The sequence below is a fragment of the Corvus cornix genome, chromosome 6 (genome assembly GCF_000738735.6).
Source record: "Corvus cornix cornix isolate S_Up_H32 chromosome 6, ASM73873v5, whole genome shotgun sequence".
Taxonomy (NCBI): Eukaryota; Metazoa; Chordata; class Aves; order Passeriformes; family Corvidae; genus Corvus; species Corvus cornix.
Window position 1 is genome coordinate 25,498,444 of NC_046336.1, and position 19,479 is coordinate 25,517,922.

General features: G+C 39.6%; 1 protein-coding gene across 1 annotated transcript in view; it reads right to left on the reverse strand.

Annotated features, from left to right (window-relative positions):
* Positions 1 to 16,287, reverse strand: part of LOC104690210 (rap1 GTPase-GDP dissociation stimulator 1-like) — a 31,662-nt gene extending 15,375 nt beyond the window's left edge. Inside the window, exons 1-6 of the mRNA XM_019286601.3 lie at positions 15,932 to 16,287; positions 4,620 to 4,730; positions 3,672 to 3,794; positions 3,388 to 3,513; positions 1,666 to 1,794; positions 390 to 515 (exon numbers count right to left, since the gene is read on the reverse strand). Coding sequence (XP_019142146.1) covers positions 390 to 515; positions 1,666 to 1,794; positions 3,388 to 3,513; positions 3,672 to 3,794; positions 4,620 to 4,730; positions 15,932 to 16,067 — 751 coding nt within the window. The 5' untranslated portion in view covers positions 16,068 to 16,287. The remainder of the gene's footprint in view (positions 1 to 389; positions 516 to 1,665; positions 1,795 to 3,387; positions 3,514 to 3,671; positions 3,795 to 4,619; positions 4,731 to 15,931) is intronic.
* Between the last annotated feature and the right edge of the window lie 3,192 nt (positions 16,288 to 19,479).

Here is a 19,479-nt window from a genome sequence, read left to right on the forward strand (position 1 = left end):
AAGGGACCCACAAGGAGCAGTGAGTCGAGCTCTTAAGTAAATGACCTAAACAGGAATTGAACTTGGTACCCAGTTGTTCTGATTTTTTAAATTAAAAATACAATCTGTGTTGCTGCTTTCCTCTTACCCACCGTGGAGAATAAATTTGAATCTGCTGTCTTTTGGATCTACTGAAATGCGGTGGAGTGCTACTCTCTCCCTCCTTTCTTTGTTGTCTCACCTCTTACAATGTTGTTCAGGCCAGGATCTTGCATGTTCTTTTGGGTTTTTTCTCCTGAAAGGGTTACTAGTTCCATTAGCAGGCTCCCATTGCAAACTTGGAACCCAGAGCTTAAACCAGTTCAATACCCAGTCTCCCCTTGTTCCACCCAGACCAAAAGGAGCCTTACCGTTTTCTGCAAGTGCTTGCAGGACCTCAAAGACAATTTCTAACCTCTCATGGCTCTCTGCTCTCCTCAGTTGTTTCACCAGCTGTTCAGCAACTTTGGTCATGCTTAGAGCTTCCTTGGCTGAATCTGTACATGTGATAAAGTCAGGATTTTGAATGTTTCTTTATTTGATTAAATGTTTAGAGCATATCTCTCTATGATCTGAAGTGATTAGACCCTGTTTTTGAAGGCTTTTTCTGTTCTGACAGACTCCTCTATTTCTTTGGACAGCACTGAGACAGGAAAGCTCTATCCCTTCTCCCTCCAGCTGCTTTAACTGTTTTTTCTGTAATTCCTGTAGACCTCATAGGTGTCAGATTAATCCTGGCTTAATTTACCTGACTGTTACAAATCCACCTGGAGTATGATTATTTAACACAAGAAAGTGTCATTAGCACATGTCACTTTGCTGTAGTAGTATATTTTTTGCCTTGATTAGGGGCTTCTAGTCTTGCTGGGTTCCTAAACACCATCAAGATGTATGTTAGCAAAGCTTGCCACTGTTTGACATAGAATACATTTTAATGGCATATATTGAATAATGTAAGAGCTATAATAAGGACAGACCTACTTAGAGAATAATGTGACAGTGTGATACCATGTCCCCTTCCCTGCTTCTCCCCTTAAAAGGAGGAAGCAGTAGATCAAATTTTAGCCAGACCATATATAGAGAGTGATAATAATTTTGTACTTGGTCTTTTTCTTCTATTACTACTCACAACTTGCGTAAAGTAGGGCAAATATATTCTAAATCAGAGGATTTCAAAGCTTTTGCTTTGAAAATTGTGTAAATGAAAATTGAAGCTGTTTCAGTAAGTATGGATACTTAATTATTAAATAGAAATGAGATTTTAATAAACAGGCTTTTAATGTATCATCTCTGAAGTAGCTGAAATTTTCAATTTATTATATGAAGTTATGCCATCTCTTCTTTTGGGGCCAAAAGCTGTCTGTTAAATCTGAATTGTTTTAATGTAGTACCAGTAAATGCTGCTGCTCCATAGAAGAGTAGTTATTTCTCCAATCCAGATAGTGTGGCCAGTTCCTGATTAGGTATCAGTAATGTGTTAAAAACAAAGCCCAAAAAACCGCCACCCCTGCCTCACCACAAAACCAAAGGAAAAACAAAACAAAGCCAACAAATGTGTGGGCATGGAAGTGCAGTGACAGTGTGGAGATGATATTTTGCTCTAAGATGCAAAAACTTTAAAAAACTTTTAAAAAAGACCTTACTTACCAAGGTCTGCAAGATTGTACAAGGCCAATAGAGCAACGTGGACAAGTGGTTCACTCTCTGCATAGTCAGTTAATATTCGAACCAGTGATGGGATTACTCCAACCTTCACCAGCTCCTCCTGAAGGTCACCTGGTCAGCAAAGCATAGATGTTAAAGGTGATTAAATCAGGAACTGATTAAATCAGTGGAAAGGGTCCAGCTGAGATGCTTAGCAGTAATGTAGTCTGGTTCTTTCTCACACTGTTAGAATTTGTAAAGCCTTTGTGTGGTAGCTTCAGGCTAATGTGTGTATGGAGGAAATGCAAGTTTGGAACAAATTTTTGCTAAACCTCCTGATTCTACTTTGACTTAAGTAATTAAGCCACTCTCTCCATCCACATGTGCTTGCTGAGGAAAATCCCTGATGACCGTTTTCTTTCTTTTTGTAGTTAGTTTTGTAATGAATGCTTGCTTAATATCTAAAATGATTTTGAGAATGCCAAGAACTATAAGATACAAACTTGGCCAGTGATGGTTTCTTACCAGCACAAGGGCACTGCTTGTGCAGCAGTGTCTTGCTGAGAGCTGGGCTCCTGCTTGGGTCACAGCGTGTATGGCAGACACCAGGAAGGATCTGGGTGCTATTGTAGCATGGGCAATGGAAATTCAGACAGGGAATGGTGAAGTTAATTTTTCTTCTCTTTGATGTATTTATTGCTGTATTAGTAATAGAATTTATTAAAGCACATCACAGTCGTCTTGGCAAATCTGTGCTGGGCCTGTGCTCTGCCAGAAGGGAAGCAGATGTGCAGTATGGCCATATGCTGTAGCAATGCTGGTATACAGGAGCTGCATGAGCCAGGAGTGTTATTGCAAGGAAAAGCTTTTTTTAATCTATTATGTGTCATTCCCTGGCAAATACATGTAATTCACAGGGAGCTTAGTGGAATCTATACCAGGTATCCATCACATTTGGATTTCATAAGAACAGTGCAGGGAGGCAAACCCACAGCTTTCTAAGTAAAGCTGTGCAGATCCACACCAGAAGGATAAGAGAAGATAGGTTGAAGGCAGTGGGTAGTGGATAGAAGATACTGGGTGAAAATTTCCATATTACTTTCAGTATACAATAAATATTTTGGTCAGTCTGGGAGTTAAAAGAAAAATCTTAAACGGTTTGGGCAAGTAAATGAAAATTGTTTAGTTTGTGAGACAGCAGGCAAGCTGGTGTCCAGGTACTTTGGAGCACAAAGCTCTCTTGCATACAAGTAGTGGTCTTCAGAAAAGACCACTCCTTGCATAGATAGATATCTCAGTTTGGTTTGGTGTTTTTTTTCAAGTCTGCTTTTTTCTAACATGGTTTTTAAACAAGTGCTTTCCCTTATAGATGTTCTTATTACTTTGGAAGAAGTCCAAGCCATTCAGGATTTGGACCCAAGGCAGTTCTGCAAAATTGATTAAGATATGTATGAGGCTCTGCTCCTCTTGTAATTGCAACGCAGTTCTGACAGAGATGTGCTACCCTGAAGTCAAAAATACGGGGGGGAAACCCAGAGTTCAGGCAGTGCTTAGGGTGCATTCAGCCAGGTTTGTGTGAGCTGTGTGAATTGTATACCTAACTGGAGGCTGAAGTGCATTATGTGCTCAGGTCTCATAAAATTATTATGAGTTACAGGTTACAATGCCTTTTAAAGTAATGCCTTAGAGCCAGGGAAAATCAGCTTCTTTTCAGTGGATACTTACGATTATCGTAACAGATACGGCCAATGGCCCTCCCAGCATGAAGCAGCATTTCTTGGTCTGTGCTCTCCAGCAAAGGTATCAGTGTTAGAACCAAATCTGCTTCAATACATGGTTTCTTCATTTCCTCTGCATAGATAAAAGAGAGGGAATTCCAGGCTTTTGCAATTTAGGAATGAAACAATTGCAATAGCAATGGCTGGTAGCCATGAAACAAAATTCAGGAGTGAAAACACGCAGCTAATGTGCTGTAAGATGCCTTGTAGTAATACTTGAGCACAACTTACCATTTTTGGCTATCTCTGAAAGCACGTGGGCTGCTTTCACTGCGCATTGTGGATTGCCCTTCAGGATTTTTGCCAAAGTTGGGAAGATGCCAGTCTCTCTGAGTAGGTGGAAGGATCTCTGCTCTGCAATGATAAGTGTTAGCAATACCTACAGTAGGTTTGCAGCTGTTTTATTCACATGCTCCTTTGTTTCCTGGAGTTCTGAGTGGGTATCTGTGGGATCCAAGGCTCTGATTTAACAAGGTTCTTAAAGTCTGTCTCACTCTGAATATATGGGCACAGTCATCTACTTGAATTGCAGCAAGTGTGCTTCCAGCTGATTACTCTGCTTTATGCTGAATTGAAGCAGGGGTGGCAAAGCAAAGAGGAAAAGAGTTTCATCTTCTTGGACTATAAGAGGATGCTTGCATAAGGCATGGGAAGTCAGGGATTAAGATGCTATTCCTGAGGTATGGCCTAGCAATTAATTTTGTAGCTAGGCACAGCATCTTTTATTAAACTAGCAATTAGAGCAGACAATTCCCATAGCCTTTTTTCATTGACAATATGGCCAGCTGTCCTGAAGGTGGTAAATCACCATCTGCCAGGAGACTCAAATAAATGCAGCTTTATGTCATTTTAGGAGACTGTGCAGAGGCTTTAGGGACTTTTGTGTAAGTAGACTAGAAACTGCTTTTAAAATGCCTGACCTGATAGGGTCACCCTAAATTAATCCTAGGAGTGTGTAGTAAATAGAATATTAAATCTGGAATTTCTCTGGAGTTTTAGGTATTTTAGTGACCAGTAACTTTGTGATTTTTATACAGAGATAAAAGAAAGCAACACAGCCTGAGGACAGCTATGGTTCCAGCAGCAATCACTCCTTGAAATACAGACTATCACAATAGTCAAAACCTGCAATTAATGCTTTTGAATTGTGCAAATTGGTGATCCAAAATGATACTTAACTATCTTCAGTAAGAGCCAGGAGAATCCCATTCAAACTTTCAAGGATCTGATCTTCAGCTTCTGTGTCATCTTCACAAAGCCCAAGGTATTCCAGGTGCTTACTCAGGGTTTCTATACAGAATGGGATAGAAAACTCTAGTGAGGCAGCATGGAAAATACTGAGTTCCTTGTGGAACAGTGCTAACATCTTATTATAAAATCATTTCCTGAAGGGTCAAGATCTAAATATGCTCATTTAATCCAAGAGCATGGGGTCAAAGGCTTGGTCACTTCTCATACAGCACATAGCTCTTGTGCAGGCATAAACACGTAGAGATAAATTGTCTGGAAACAGAAATTAACATATAATAACTGTGGCAGAGTTTGAGGTGGGAAGGAGAGAGGAATAATTACAGGACCCAAATCAAGTCTGTCATTTCCAAATACCTGTTTATCATAAAGACAGTACTTGCAGCTCAGCTAACTGGGTACCTACAGTGATAGTGGCCAGTAGCAGGCCCCAAATGAATACAAGAAACAGATGAGGTCAAATACTTCTCCCTTTATTTCTGTCAACTTTGGCCTTTAGAAACATACCTAGTATTTGCATCAATATACATTTAATACATGTTGATCAACTTGTATTCGAAAATTTTTTTATCTGTATAAGTTAATTCACAATTTTTATCTCCACATCACACAGTGACATTCAGTTCCACAGTTTGACTGTTGTAAGAGGAAGACACTTTCCTTTGTTTTAAAATATTTGCCAAAAAGGTCAGAGTTGATGGCCTTTGAGTTGCTGTAGTAAGAGAAAGGAATTATCCCTATTTGCCCTTCCATGTCTGTCATAATCAGATGGATTTTTGTTATAGTCCTCCTTTGTAATTCCTCTGCCAATTGGCTTAGGATTTACAGAAACTTTGATAACTTGCCTGAATCTTTTTCCAGTTCACTTTTATTTATTTTTTCTTTTTGGTGAGGATCTAGAATTTGAAAGTGTTCTCAAGACTCAGGTGGACTGGGATTAAGACAGAGATTGTCATGTTTTGTTTTCTACTCTGTTAATTCTTTGTCTATTTGAGAATGGCTTTTGTGCAGCTAATCAAAATGACCCATTATCTTCTGGGCAGAGGGAGTTACTTAAACCCCACCATCCTTTAGAATTTGGCCATCTTTTCCCCATGTAGGTAGTTTACATTTGCAGGCACTGAACTTGATGTGCCTCTTTATGCCAAGTCATGCAGGATGATACAATTTTCCTGCAATTCTCTACAGTAAATTTCAATTTTGAGTACTCCAAATAATCAAAAAACTCCTTCCTATTCTGCTATTTCTAGGTCACTTATGAATATATTGAATTACACAGGCTCCAGTAAAGGTAACCTCAATAATTTTGGCTTTCTATTGTAAAAGCAGTCTTTATTCAGTTCCTCAGACTTCATCAGATAATTTATAAAAACTTGATTAATTTAACCATCTTGGGACTGATTCCTCAATAGTCCTTGTGTTTAATTCCATGCTTCTGCAGGGGCATTGAAGCAGACCCTGTTAAGACAGTTATTTTTGTGAAAAGGCAGTAGAACACCTACAGATTGTGACTAAAACTGACCAGAAAAGGATATTTATTTCTCTTTTGTGGAAAATTCTGGGGTGTTGACATTTTGTTTCATCCCATGCTGGAATAGATTGTTGAAATGGTGGAACTAGAGGCAAACCAGAACAATTTGTTTTAGTTTTTTTGCAGAAGTGGTTCTTTGCCAGCCAGGGCTGCCTGGCGCACTGCCCGGCCGGTGGGGAGCCAGGCTGGAATGGTGCCAGCCAGGCCAGCCAGCTGGTCAGACAGCAGGGAGTGCCTGCCCGCCTGGCCTCTGAGGAGGGTTTTAGCAGAATAAACATGTTCTGAAGGAATACTGTTCGTTTTCTTGAATCAGCATTTTTGCCAGAATATTGCTCATCAGCTTTAGTAATTCACCGTAGAAGTGGGGGAAATGGTCACTCATTGCCTGCAGGGCCTGAGTTTAGAAATCTCTTGAGACTGAGGTACAAAAGGCTTTTTTCCTGAGCTGAAGGCATAGATTATTAATTCATATATAAATCTGTACATAAGATACTGAGTGAGAGGCATAGTAACAGATTTTTGCTGTGGGAGTTGGTTTTTGATCGTCCTAATGAGAGCAGAGACAATAGTGCAGAAAATGTGCTGTAGCACAGGAATTTCATCTGGCTTCTGCAGTGGGGAAAGAGCCATGAGGGGTGAGCTCTTTGAATCCCTTGACCCATTGCTGTGTTTTGACCTATAAAGTCCTCACGGAGTGAGGAAGAAGAATCCCACGCATCTCTCTCAGCAACTGATTTTGCCCCCTCTAAAACAGCAATGGCTTCTGATTTTTTCATTTTCATAGCACTTCACATGTGTAGAAATTATTTTCTCTTTTTTTCTGGAGGAAGTATAGACTCTATCCTTCAATACAAATGGTACTCTTGGTGTTACTTATTATTGTTTGGGTCCTGAGCAGTGTGAGGTCTGTATGAGCCAATTTGTTGGAGGGCTTGAAACAACTTAATCCAGTCAAATACCTTGTGTTTTGCTGCTTCTTCCTTTGGTAATTTCCCATACTAAGCTTATTCTTCTGTCACTTACCTTTAGTATACTTTAGAAGGTTTTTCCATGGATGATTATTATCATCATTATTATTCAAGGCAGGGAAACAAGGTAATGTGTTTTTCCAGAGTATAAAGATGTGGTAGTTATTCACAACAGAGGTCTATTTAGCTCTGTCTAATGTCTCTTGTAATAGATGGCTAAAGAACAGTAAAAGAAGACACTATATATCCTTTCCCAGGTATGCTTTCTTAACTTCTAGTAATCAACTCCATAGGGATTTTCTTTGCCAGAAGTTTAATCTTGCTCGGTTGCACTTAAATTCATTAAAGTATTTATGCTAAATTTGTTTGAAATTTAGCTTGCAGAACATGGACTAGAGATAAGTGCCACAAAGTAACTATGGATTGAGAGAGAAAATAACTCATTCTTGTTTTTTCATGTTGAAATTGTCATCTGGCCCTCTCTTGACTGTAGTTTTCTCTAAATGTATTGCAACACCAGGGCAGGACACACAAGTCTCTATTTTGATATATCCTGTGTAACGGCTGAGGGAGGAGGGTTAGGGCTGAGAAACTGCTAGAGTTCTGCAAGTCAAGAGTAGCTGAAAGGCATAAGATGTGGCCTGAAGAAACTAAAAGCTCAACTCAGTACTGCAAAATAGCTGCTGGGTGTGTCTAGCAATGTAATTAAAAGCAAAGCAAAAAGCAAAGTTGACCTGCATTCATGTTAGTGTGGCAGCCTGCAAAATCATGTAGCTGTAAGTCTCCATTTTCTCACAGTATTTTTTTAATGCTCTTCCCTAAAATAAAAAAAAAGAATTCCTGGTTTGTGGCATGACCTATATAAACCTATGGTGATAAATGTACCTGTATGCTGAGTAGAAGTATTATTGCACAGTAGTCGAAATAAAGCTCTAGGTCTTGTCTGGGAATGTGATATTAAATTTATTTCATATGAGACATGAAGGAGTAAATTAGAGATGGAGAAGTCCAGGAGAGCTGGTAAGTGTGTGTGTGTTAAGAGCAAATAAAGCCTGTAAGGTCACATATATTCCTGCTGGCTGTGAGTGGTGCAGCTACATGATTATAGCATTTTGCTGTAAACCAACGGTAGCAAAAGTTGCTGCTTTTGATTTTGTTATCAGGGAAGGGAGAAGAAAGGTGCCATTCAATTCAAGGAAAGATTTTTTTTTTTTTTTTTTTAAATTTCTCCAGTGTTGAATTATTGTATTTCATCTCCAGAAAGTTATGCAACTGTTTTGGGACTGGGCTGACTTATATTCTTTCCAATAGAACTATCTTATCTGGGTGCATGAAGTAAAGTATTGGAGGAACAGATCCTCCATCTCTTCAGGCTTTCAAACCCATGGCAAGAAAATTGTTCTATAAATCAGATAAGCTATTATCTGTGTCTCCATGAAAAGCCACTTACGGCCATGTTAAAAGATACATTTTGTGTCTTTGTCACTGCACTCGAGGGTGATGAGATGTAGGAGAAAAATCACAAGATTTAAAAGGACCTGGGGAGAGAATTTAAAACTAGTATCCTGAGGATGAAAGGGATATAATTATGAACAACTCCTGACCTGGCTGGTTTTTAACTCTTGTTCCTCTGCATTCTTCAGCAACTCTCTTCAAGGAGGAAAGGAGTGGGAATGTATGAGTATAGTTTTTCCTTGAAGGCTGGAACCCTGTCATTATCTGGGAATTGAAATATCTCCTTTCACCCACTTTCAGAATCTGAGAGGGGCCATATTTTCCCCAATATTCTTTTCTCCTGGTCTAGACTGTAGGTAATTATTCTCAATGTTAATGGCCAAACACATAACAGTTTCCAAGCATGCTTTAAAAATACCTCTTGCCAAGAACTGGAAAATAGAGGAAAGCCCACTGTGTTTTCCCCAAAATCTAGCCTTTGCCCCTTGCTTTTGCAGCCTTTCTGGACTGCATTGGCCCATCCTGAACTCCTTAAAGTATTGTTCAATGCCTGTGATCCTGTGGGATGGACCTTTGAACATTTTACTATTCAAAGAATATGAGAAAGCAGCAGGTTTCAAAGGAGATTTTAGTGTTTAGCGTGAGCCACAGGTTGAAAGGATGATGAAGACAGGAATTTAAGCCTGGCTGGCTAGTACTTACGTTAATGTTCTCTATTAATCACAGGGATTTACAAAAACTTTCTATAATCCATGACTAAAATTCTCTTAATTGTCGCAAATCAGATCGGAGAGCCACAAATGCTCTCTTTGATGTGGTGTCATGCATGGCTTTTTTTTTTTTTTTTTTTTTTTTTTTTTTTTTTTTTTTTTTTTTAAATGAGATAAAGAAATCACCTAGCAGTAAAGTAGAAGAAGAAAAGAGGCACGGAACATAAGTGGGTCATCATCTGGTTTCCATGGCTTGATACAGAGTGTTGGATTTTCAATGCCTGAACACCAACTGCTAGACAAAGGGTGCTGCAAAGGGGTGGTGAGCAGAAAAAACTTAAAAGAGAGATTTCAAAAGAAGAGTGTGCTGATGCAGGAAGGGGTTCCAATTGATAACACCCTTTGAGAACCTGTGCATAGTTCTAACTTGGGCGAAACTGAGTGAATGGAGAAGTTGGAAATGGAAGCAGTGAAAGGAGATGGTCAAGTGTTGCATCATTTGGTTGGGAATTGTACGGTTGAAGCTTAGAGTTTCATGGCGCATGACTGGAGTATGAAGCTCTAAGTGCATAAACAAAGGCTTTTTTCTTCCTTAACAGTGAGAAACTGAGATGGCCCGAAGAAATTTTCAGAAAACTAGTAGAGAAATGCAGGCTCCGAAGAGGCCCTAGTAAAAGGAGATACTGATAGTCTTGTGGTAACCCATACTGATATACTATTATGGTGAGAAAAAATGGTGATTGATTGTGAAATGAAGATTGTTTGGGAGGGGGAAAGCAACTCTATATTTTTATAATTTTTGGCTTTATTCTCAGATAATTGAATTCCCACCAAGGAGGGACTACAGGAAAGAATGTGTATGAGGAAAGCTGTGGGTAGAAAGGAGATCCTGTTGGCTTGTGGCTGATGTAATGCCCTGTGGAGTCAATGAGAAAAATGGCTGCAGAACCCTGACTGAAAACAGATAAGAGGAAAAATATGATAACCTAAAGCAGGTCAGTGAGATAAGTCAAAAGAAAGCCAGCCAAGTGCAGTCAGGGAGAGCATATGTGCCAAAGAGATGACCTATAGCATGAAAAGCTGCTTAATTGTATTCTGTTAAACTTACTCCTTTTTTTGAGGGGTGGAGAATAGGGGTAAAATTCACTTCAGTGTAAGGGTATCAAAATGTTGTAAACTTGTGTACCAGGATGTGCCTTTTTCATGCCTGATAATTTAACTGTGACTTAGTGCTTAGGGACTAGGTCTGTTTGATATAGACCAACTTCACAGGCTAATGCTGAGCCTGAGCTCTCAGATGCTCCAATTCATTATGCAAGGTAAGGAAATTCTAGATCCAAAGGCTGGAAGTTATGCTAGCAGGAATAGCCACAAATGTGCTGTGCTCAAAAGCAAGAAGTAAAGTACCATCAGCACAATCTGTGTTTGGGTAATATTTTCAGGTAGTTTTTTTTTTTTTTAATAAACAAGAGGTCAGAAAACTTGATGGTTTAAATCAAAGTTCAACTTCTTTCACAGTTGTTTGGTTCCAGGAGGTGTTGATTTCATCATGTATTGTGAAAGAGGAGTAAATTGTCAGTACAGCAAAGCTACATGTGAGCAGGTAAGCAATCAGACAAATTGTGACTGCTAGGGATAAATTGGCTTCATTTACGGAAACAAATGAAGTCTGTGTCTTGCTCACTGGAGATCTAGTTTTCTGCATTTGCTGAATGATGTTGGTCTCTAAAGATACCTTTGATCACACAGTTAATATACATCTTCAGTTTTGCAGCATAAAGTGATTTAAAGGAACCCTTCCCTACGGTTATCGTGTCTGTATGGGAAGTATGCCATAGTCTCAGCCAAAGAGCATTCAGCCTCATTTTCCTGGCTCCCTAAATTTAGCTTGAAGAGCTGTCAGTGGAGGCAAAACCAATTAGGCTCCATGGCAGAGAAAACACTAATTTCCTTTGGCTGACAAATCCTACAAGGGGTTTTTTAGCCAAGCAAAAAACAGCTGTGAAAAAATAAGCCTTTTTGCTGGTATGAAAGCAACAGCCCAGCCCTCATCTCTCCCTGCTAAGCAGTCTCTTGGGAGCGTAGGTGGATGTTGGAGACTGTGGACAGTGACAAGAAAGCTGCAGTGTCCAGGCCCAGCATGTGTTGTCACAAGGAAAGATGTCAGTGGGTGTTGGGCACAGGATGGTGGGTTGGAGAGCTGGGAAGATGTTCCATCCCTGACCCCAGTGTCTGCTGCCTCTGCAGTGAAGCAGGGTCATTCATCCCTGGCCATGGCAGTGTGTGTGAACCAGAACAGGGACTTGTTGCAAAGCCCTGCTTGGCTGCAGGTGTTTTGGTTGGTGTGTGGGTGTTACTGGAGCACGCTGATGCACAGCAGAAGCCAGAACATGTGTGCAGTGCATCACCAGGCAGGGTGCAGGAAACAGGGCTGCAAACCCAGCCATGGGCACGGCTGGCAGAGCAAGGAGGCCCTGCCAGGGAGCCCAGTGGCAGGAGAGCTATATGGAGTGATGATAAATAACAAAGCAAATGCAATTATTGGCCTTTTGTGCCTGGGCTCCACCTAAACAGGCACAGCACAAAGGTCCCACTGTCCAGATTAAGATTCCTGAACTTCTAGGGTTTAATTAATGATTGCTTCTATGCAAGTAAACTCATAGGCCTGAGCATTTGTCTGTTCTGCTTGTGTGTGACAAATGTTGTTTGAAGAGGCTGTAGTACAAAGATATATTGTTGGCCTTGAAAGGCATTCATTTCTCTTTGCTTCTCTGGTACAACACCAAAAAAAAGAGTATATTTTGTCTGCAGCTTGTCTGCCACCTGCACCTGTCTTGTTCTTGCTTGTATGACTCCACTCAAGATCTGGAAAAAGACACTGAGAGAGGAGGATTTTGTTCCTGCACTGTTGAAGATAAGGGTATTGTATGACCTGTGGAGTGAGGTGTCTTTTTAATTTCAGAGGTCTCCAGAATAAAGTGGACAGCAGTGGGAATTTGCCTAAATTCTGTTGAATGTAAATTTTTTTTGTGACGCTGTCTGCAATTTTGTAGTGCTGAGTATTATAATGTTGATCCTGACGTGTGTTTGACCCATTTTATAACTTGAGAGAGATGTGAAGATCCTTGGAACACAGTATTAAAGTTGGTTGCATAGTGGATGTGCCAGGAATATTTTTTTCTTGCTTAGTGGGTCTGTGTGTGTGTTTGGCTATTTTTGTGCAGTATAAGAGACTTTGTACTGTAAAAAAAGACCATTCTCAAGTCTGACACACGTTTGAAAAGTTATGGCCTTATAAGCTCTGTTGGTGCTTAATGCAAGTAACATGTTGCTGTAAGATATGACTTATAATTCAGAGCTCTGCTCCAAACCTGAGTTGCTCAGCAGAATCTGCTTACTGGTGCATCACTTTATCAATATCTATAAAGTGTTACTTTTATGGTTGTTCCCAGCAGAGCAAGAAGGATCAGATTTTAAATGTATGCAGATGGACACAGGTGTCTTAACAATTTTGAAAATCTGGTATTTTTTTGCTGGGTAATTTTTTGTTTGGTTTAACTTAATCATGTTGACCTGGTTACCTGTGCTGTGTGAGTAGGTTTGAGCTCTGCTGTGTGAGTGGGTTGGTGTTACCTGGGCACTGAAGGTCGCAGTAAGGTTTTCCTGGACAAGTATATGTTTACATAATGCTGTGTAAGCTTTTTTGAGAGTACCTAGCACTATCAGGTTCCAAAATCTTGGCAGGTTTCTCTCACTTTTATTTGTCTGGAAGAAATGCTTGCAATCATTAGAAATTATCTAAATAATCTTAATAATATCAAAATTATCAAAGTGTATGGGAGGGGCTTTGGAGAAAAGGAAAAAGAAATGTTTAATATAGGGAGGGAGGGACTGTCTCTGAACAAGTCATAAGATTCTTTTGCTGTGCTGAGCTTGTGCATCTTAGCTGAATTACTTTCTGACTAGATTTCTTCCTATTGTTCTACTTTTTTTTGCACAAGTAAGTTAAAGAATGATAAAATTATTTGGATAAAATTGTTTTGGGATGCTAAATATTTCAACATCTGCATTGAACAGCGCTGATTCCAAAAACTTCTGATATTTCTTATAGCCTTAAAATATGCTCTAATTTATAACATGGGCTAATTTCTTTCAAATGGGTATTTGTTTTTCCTTTCTGGAATTGATGTTTTTGAAGGAGTTTCTACAGGTCTTTCAGTAAAGCTGCGCTGCTTTTATTCCCAAATGTTTCTAGACTGATCAGGACATAGTTTTGCACTCTTGACTACCAAGCACCATAGCAAAGTCCCCATTCCAGTTTATAAATAACAATATACTGCACTGTCTTTTCCTGGACTGGGTCCTGGATGAAGTACTTTTTCTGTATAGATTTTAATTTAAATTATATCTCCATTACAAAACAGCTCCCCCTGAAAACTGGATTTTGATATTAGAATAGTGAAAAGATAATTTAGCTCTTTCCAAGCAGCACCGTATTTTATTTATTTAATTTAGGGTTTTTAATGTGTGTGGAGAGGATCCCAAAGCACAAGAGTGATAGTTTTAGCTGAATGGATATTAAAAATTACTTGGATTGCAACAGAGCAAGAAGAGGGGTGGTGTGGTGGTTGTTTTTTTTTTTTTTTTTGGATTGTTGGTGACCCTGTGATGCAAACAAGTCCTTAGAAACAGAGAAGATGGAAACACATACAGGTTATGGGCCTTCAGACACAATCTCATCCTTCCTCAAGTGCAAGAGCTTTGTTTCACAAAGCCCCTCAGAAATGAGGCTGAGAGCCTTTGAGGAGTTAGTTCAAAACTGCTTCTGGGACTCTGTCTGCCCTCCTGCAGCCTGTACGGGTCAGGATGGCTTTATTGACTCTGGTGCAGAATATTTCTAGTTCTACAGAGTAAGAGTGGCTGAATTTTCATTAGGTTCTAGCAACAAGCTTTGTTGACTCTAATTTAAGTGCCTCTGACACAATGATTTAAAACGTGGAAGGAAAAAAAAAACCCAAACAACTTGAATTAAAAGCAGCAGCTGTGGGATTTCCCTATGGTATTGATATATTATGGATTTATAATGCTGTTGAAGCAAATGGCAAGGTGCTGGGGAATGCTGAAAACTGCACACACAAGGAATTTGTAATATTGTCCAGGCTGGCTTTAGTAGTATTAGTTGTAAGGAAGGTAATACAGCTTACATTTAAAAATTGCCTGAATTCTTACATGGTTTTACATGAATAAATGTTTCTTTAGAAAAGGTAAGTTTGACAAACCTGAACTTAGAAGTGCATGGGCTTCTGTTTGTTGTTTATTATTATGCTGCCCAAAGTTTCATACTTGGGCAGCACGAACAGTGCCGTGTGAGCAAAAGCAGGCTGTAAAGAGTAGGAACAAAAGTGGGAATAAAAACTTTGAGCCACGACCAGCAAATATATCAAAAGGATAAGCCTTCTGAGCAGAACATTCAGAAAGTGGGACAGGTACACATAAATGATGGAGGAGTAGAAGAAACAATCCACCAAGTTCAGCTATCTCCACCTGAATTGCGATAGAAAGTCAGTCCTGCAGAAATGACCCTGTACAAATAGAGGTAGTTTAGCCAGAAGCACTGCCTGTCTAATACTGGTTTAGTCCACTTATATTTTGTTCCTATCTCTCTGACTGTTTAAGGTCCTTTTAAGTTATATTTTGATCTGTTTTTTTATCAGTGTCCCACAACTACTGAGATGTTTAACTTTGCTTGAATAATTATTTAATTGACTAGGAAGATAATTACTCTAAATGGCTGCTCAGTTGTCATACTGCTCTTAAAGACAGATTATTTTGCCCTTAAACATACTGAGTATTACTAAGATTAGTTCTGCTGATGTCACAAGGTCCACTTGTGACGTGAGTTGCCATCATGTGAATGAAGGTGGAAGACTGAACCCTTTGATCCAGTTAACCAATACCTTGGAATGATCTGGAGACTGATGGAAATTAAAGTCTCAAAGGTGTATTTTAAATGCAGTATGAAAGGCATTCCTTTCACATGGAAAGGTCATAGCCAAGGGCTTGTTCTCCAGCTTTGCCTGTCCTGAGGGCTGAGTCATAAGGAAGCATATTCAAAGGCTGGACCACTTAAATGCAGCTCCAGTCCTTCCAGCAGCACTTGGCAAAGTGCAGTATGTATGCAGAGGCACATGTGAGCATATTTGCTTTGATGGATGTTGTACTGTCAATAGAGAAGAATGAATTTTAGTTCTCTTTCAAATACTTAAATTTCATGAGAACTCATCATTTTCCAGTGCTTTAAGTTCCCTTTTCATTGCCATTCTCATAATTTGCTAGTGTTCTTTAAACCAGCCTGTATTTTCATGTGACTATAAGTGTTAAGTGTTGTTTGAATTAGAAGACACAAGAATTTTAGGTCTCCTATATTACTGCATTTAACATAGACCTACGCTTGTATATTTAAATGATCCTAAATTAGTTTTCTATTTCTGTCACACACATCTGCAATTTCTAGATGAGAGAAAATGAATCACATAGTAGAGATTGTATCTATCTATAGTTAACAAGAACTTTACTTACCCATAAAAGCTGTAGCTCTCCAGAATGGGGACAATAAAGAATAGCTGATCTGTGAGTCTGTGTCCTTTGCAGTGCCCAAGCTGTGAATAAGGGAGAATATTTTATAGCTTTCAAGCTGATGAGCAGCCCACAGCATGCTCACTCTTTCCTCCTGCCTTTTTCTGTGACCCTGCTCTTCAAATGCATCTAATACTCCATAATTACTTAATCCTCCACCACGGCTTTTGTTTCCAGTTCTTAGATGTCATTAACAGAAATGGAAACATAGTAATTATCACTCTGGGAGAGAACCTTTCAGATCTTCAAAACAGTTTATACTGTATTTCCCTCTGCTGTCATTCAGAAGAGTGATTATTGAATCTAGTAAGGGACAGAGTTCCAAGACAGACTAGATTGATTGGCATCTACTTACAGCCAGATTTAAGAGTGCTCCTAGAAGCTGATTCTAAAGTGTAGCCAAATTTCATCCATACCTGGACCCCACCTGGCAGGTGCTAAGCCCTTGAGAAAGCATGGTCCAAGCCCTTCTTATTCTTCATACTCACCTTTCAAGTTTGTGGCTAAAATATAAAAGAGGATTTTTTTTTTTATTTTTTTTTTTTATTTTTTTTTTTTTTTCTCTAAAGGAAATTTTAGAGCCTGAAGGTGCTATTTCTGGCTTACTGTTTTTGATCAAGTAGAATGTTTTCTGAAATATTCTCAATTATTATTTTGTAATGGTTCTCAAAAAAGCAATGGTGTTTTGAGAGCAATAGTTTGAAAAAAATGTACAGGGTTTGTTTTTTTTTTTCTGTTGCCTAAGCCCATTTTATGGGAAAGTCGAACCTGTAATAAGTAAGAGCCAGTTATAGGACAACTTAAGAAGCATGTGCTGTGTTCTATTCAGGATGCATTACAACCCCTGCTGCAGCCTGAGTTAGAGGAAATGCTGTCTGCCAGTTAATACTATTTAAAGATTGTTCCAGTAAGCAGATTGAGCTTCCCAGTGTGGTGCTGCTTGGTGGGGGCTGTGTATTGCAGTGTCTGTGGCTATAACAGTGGCTGCAAGTCTGTAGCATCCTAAAACTTCACTGCACCATGGAATTATAATCACTGTGGTGATTATAACGCTGGAGGGAGTTTAATTTGCTGACTCTTAAAAAGCAATCTGATAATGAGTTTGGAGCCTGAGGATCCTGTAAAGGAGGTGGAGATGTTTTACTGACTCTCTTGCTCAGTAATTAAGAAGCTGCTCCCTTTGACTGGGCTTATGGAGAGGGAGGATGAGCTGAATTCTTTCTGACTTTTTTTTTTTTTTTCCATTTGAAATGACATGTCTTCCAAAGTTGCATATGATTTGGAAAACAAAAGGTGAAGGTAATAGTCCTAAGGTAAAGATTGCTACCTTACATCCTGTAATGGGGAAAATTCTTGTGTGTATTGCACTGTGTTTGCATTGTCACATCCAGAAAAAAATGCTTTTTGCAGATGCTGGAGAAATAGAGCATGTATGCTTGACTGCTTAAAAGGGACCAAGGATCAGTCATGGATTAAGCTCCATGTCACAAAATGATGAGACCTTGTTGCTGGTTCAGAGATTGACAAGATGAGCTGGTTCTTGTTGGCTTTGGGGTATCAAAGGTACCACTGTTTATTGAGGTCAGAGTGCAGACTGAGGCTTAGGTGGGATTGCCACATGCTGTCAGCATGGCCAGAGGTTGAGATATCTCTGAAATGCAAGCAAGAGCATTTTATTGGCAGAGCTGGTAAAGTGTGAAGCCCCAAAAGGGACAAGAACCAAAGGGGGATGAGTAGGAGGCGGTACTGCAGCGTTAGACATACCAGACACATTCATCCTCCATAGGAGCCAGTTCCAGTGTGTTTTGAAGTCAATAGGAATTTTTTCAAAGAACCTGGATCAGGCTCATAGATATGTAGAAAATGGTAATAATGAAAAAAAATTAACATCTTTCCTTGGTAAAAGATTGAAGACCACAAGGGAAACAAAACGAGGTATCTAGTAAATGGGTGAAGACAAGTAAGAAATCACATCAGATAAACACATCTTCAGTGTCATTCATCATCTTGCTGCAATGAATACTAATGGGGAAAGAGAGGTTCATAACACTGCACAAAGCACTGACAAGCAGCCAGGTATGGAAATCCTGTGCCAAATGAACTGTGATTTTATATGGAAACTAATCAGTTTCAAAGATTATGACAAAATATGAGAATCCAAATTTATAGAACTGCACTGTCAAGCTAAAATGCTCTTTCTGTTTGCACATAATCCTGCAAATCTGTTGTAAGAGACACTGCATGAGGTTCTTACCAGTATCAGGTGCTGATTATGGTGGGTGCTGTACAAATGCACAGGGAGCAATTTTTGCACTGGAAAAGTTTACAGCCAAACTGAAAAATCAAAAGATACCTCATCAGTAACCTGGCACAGGGTCAGTGGCAGAGGCAGTAAGAGGAGCCAGCAGTGTTCCTGCTCCTCAGGTGAGGAACAACCTCAGCACTGGTGAAGCATTAACTGGTCAGTACTGCTGAGAGGGACAATGTGCTCCAGTCTCAGGCAGACCCTGTGCTTTTACAGCTTCTGAGGTAAAGCTGGGCCTCCACCTGGGGGACCTGAGCTGTATTTATGCCTCCTCTTCTAGACACATCCCAGGACTGATAGACAGGGAGAAAATATTTTCTCTGCAGATACCAATGAAAAAGCTTCCTTTCAGCAAAAGAAATTATCTAGAATAAATGGATGAGTCTTCCTTCCTTTCTTAGTTGATGGATTGCTTTAAGTTAAGTTAATCTAATAATTCTGCAGTGTGATGTATCTCATCTGAGGGTTAATTTGATGCTTTAATTTTTTACAAGGTGGAAATGGGATTCATTTGATTGTGGCTTCAAGTAAACTGTCCTTTTTCTAGGAGGAAAAAAAAAAGGTGGACAGTGTGTACCTGCACTGCTCTGAGCAGTAAAATACCAGAAAAAGGTTTTTTGGAAAGGACTTTCTGCACTGGGGAACATGCGCTGATTTCATATATAGTACTGTTTATCTTTGCCTTTGAATACTAGTGAAAGGGTATTTTGGTCTGATTCACAGGTCTAGTAGATACAGTTATTTTGGGAAACATCAGAAGATTTTTAGAAAAGGAGCTATCATTTTACTTGCTCAGTGTGAAACTTTTGTAACTGTGGTGAAAATAAAGCTAACAGAACAGAAGGGAGAATGGAGGAGTTGGAGCGGAGGGTGAGCATATCTGAGAGGAGAAGCTGGAGCCTGTGGTCATGCTTCAGTAAACTGCTTTGGGGAAAGAATTGGGAATAAGCTGATCTACAGCAGCACATTAAGATGCACAGCAAGTGCCATCCTTTTCATGGGGACACATCACCACACAGGGAGCAGGGCACAACTCACAGTGCTCTGAGAGGTGTGGCTGCACCTCCTGGCATGCTGCAGTGCTGCTCCAGCTGTGTGGAGGACATCAGAGATTTATTAATCTCTGCAATTCAGATTACTCTGAAGTACATTGATGGGGAATCCATCTTAGCAAATACCATTATTG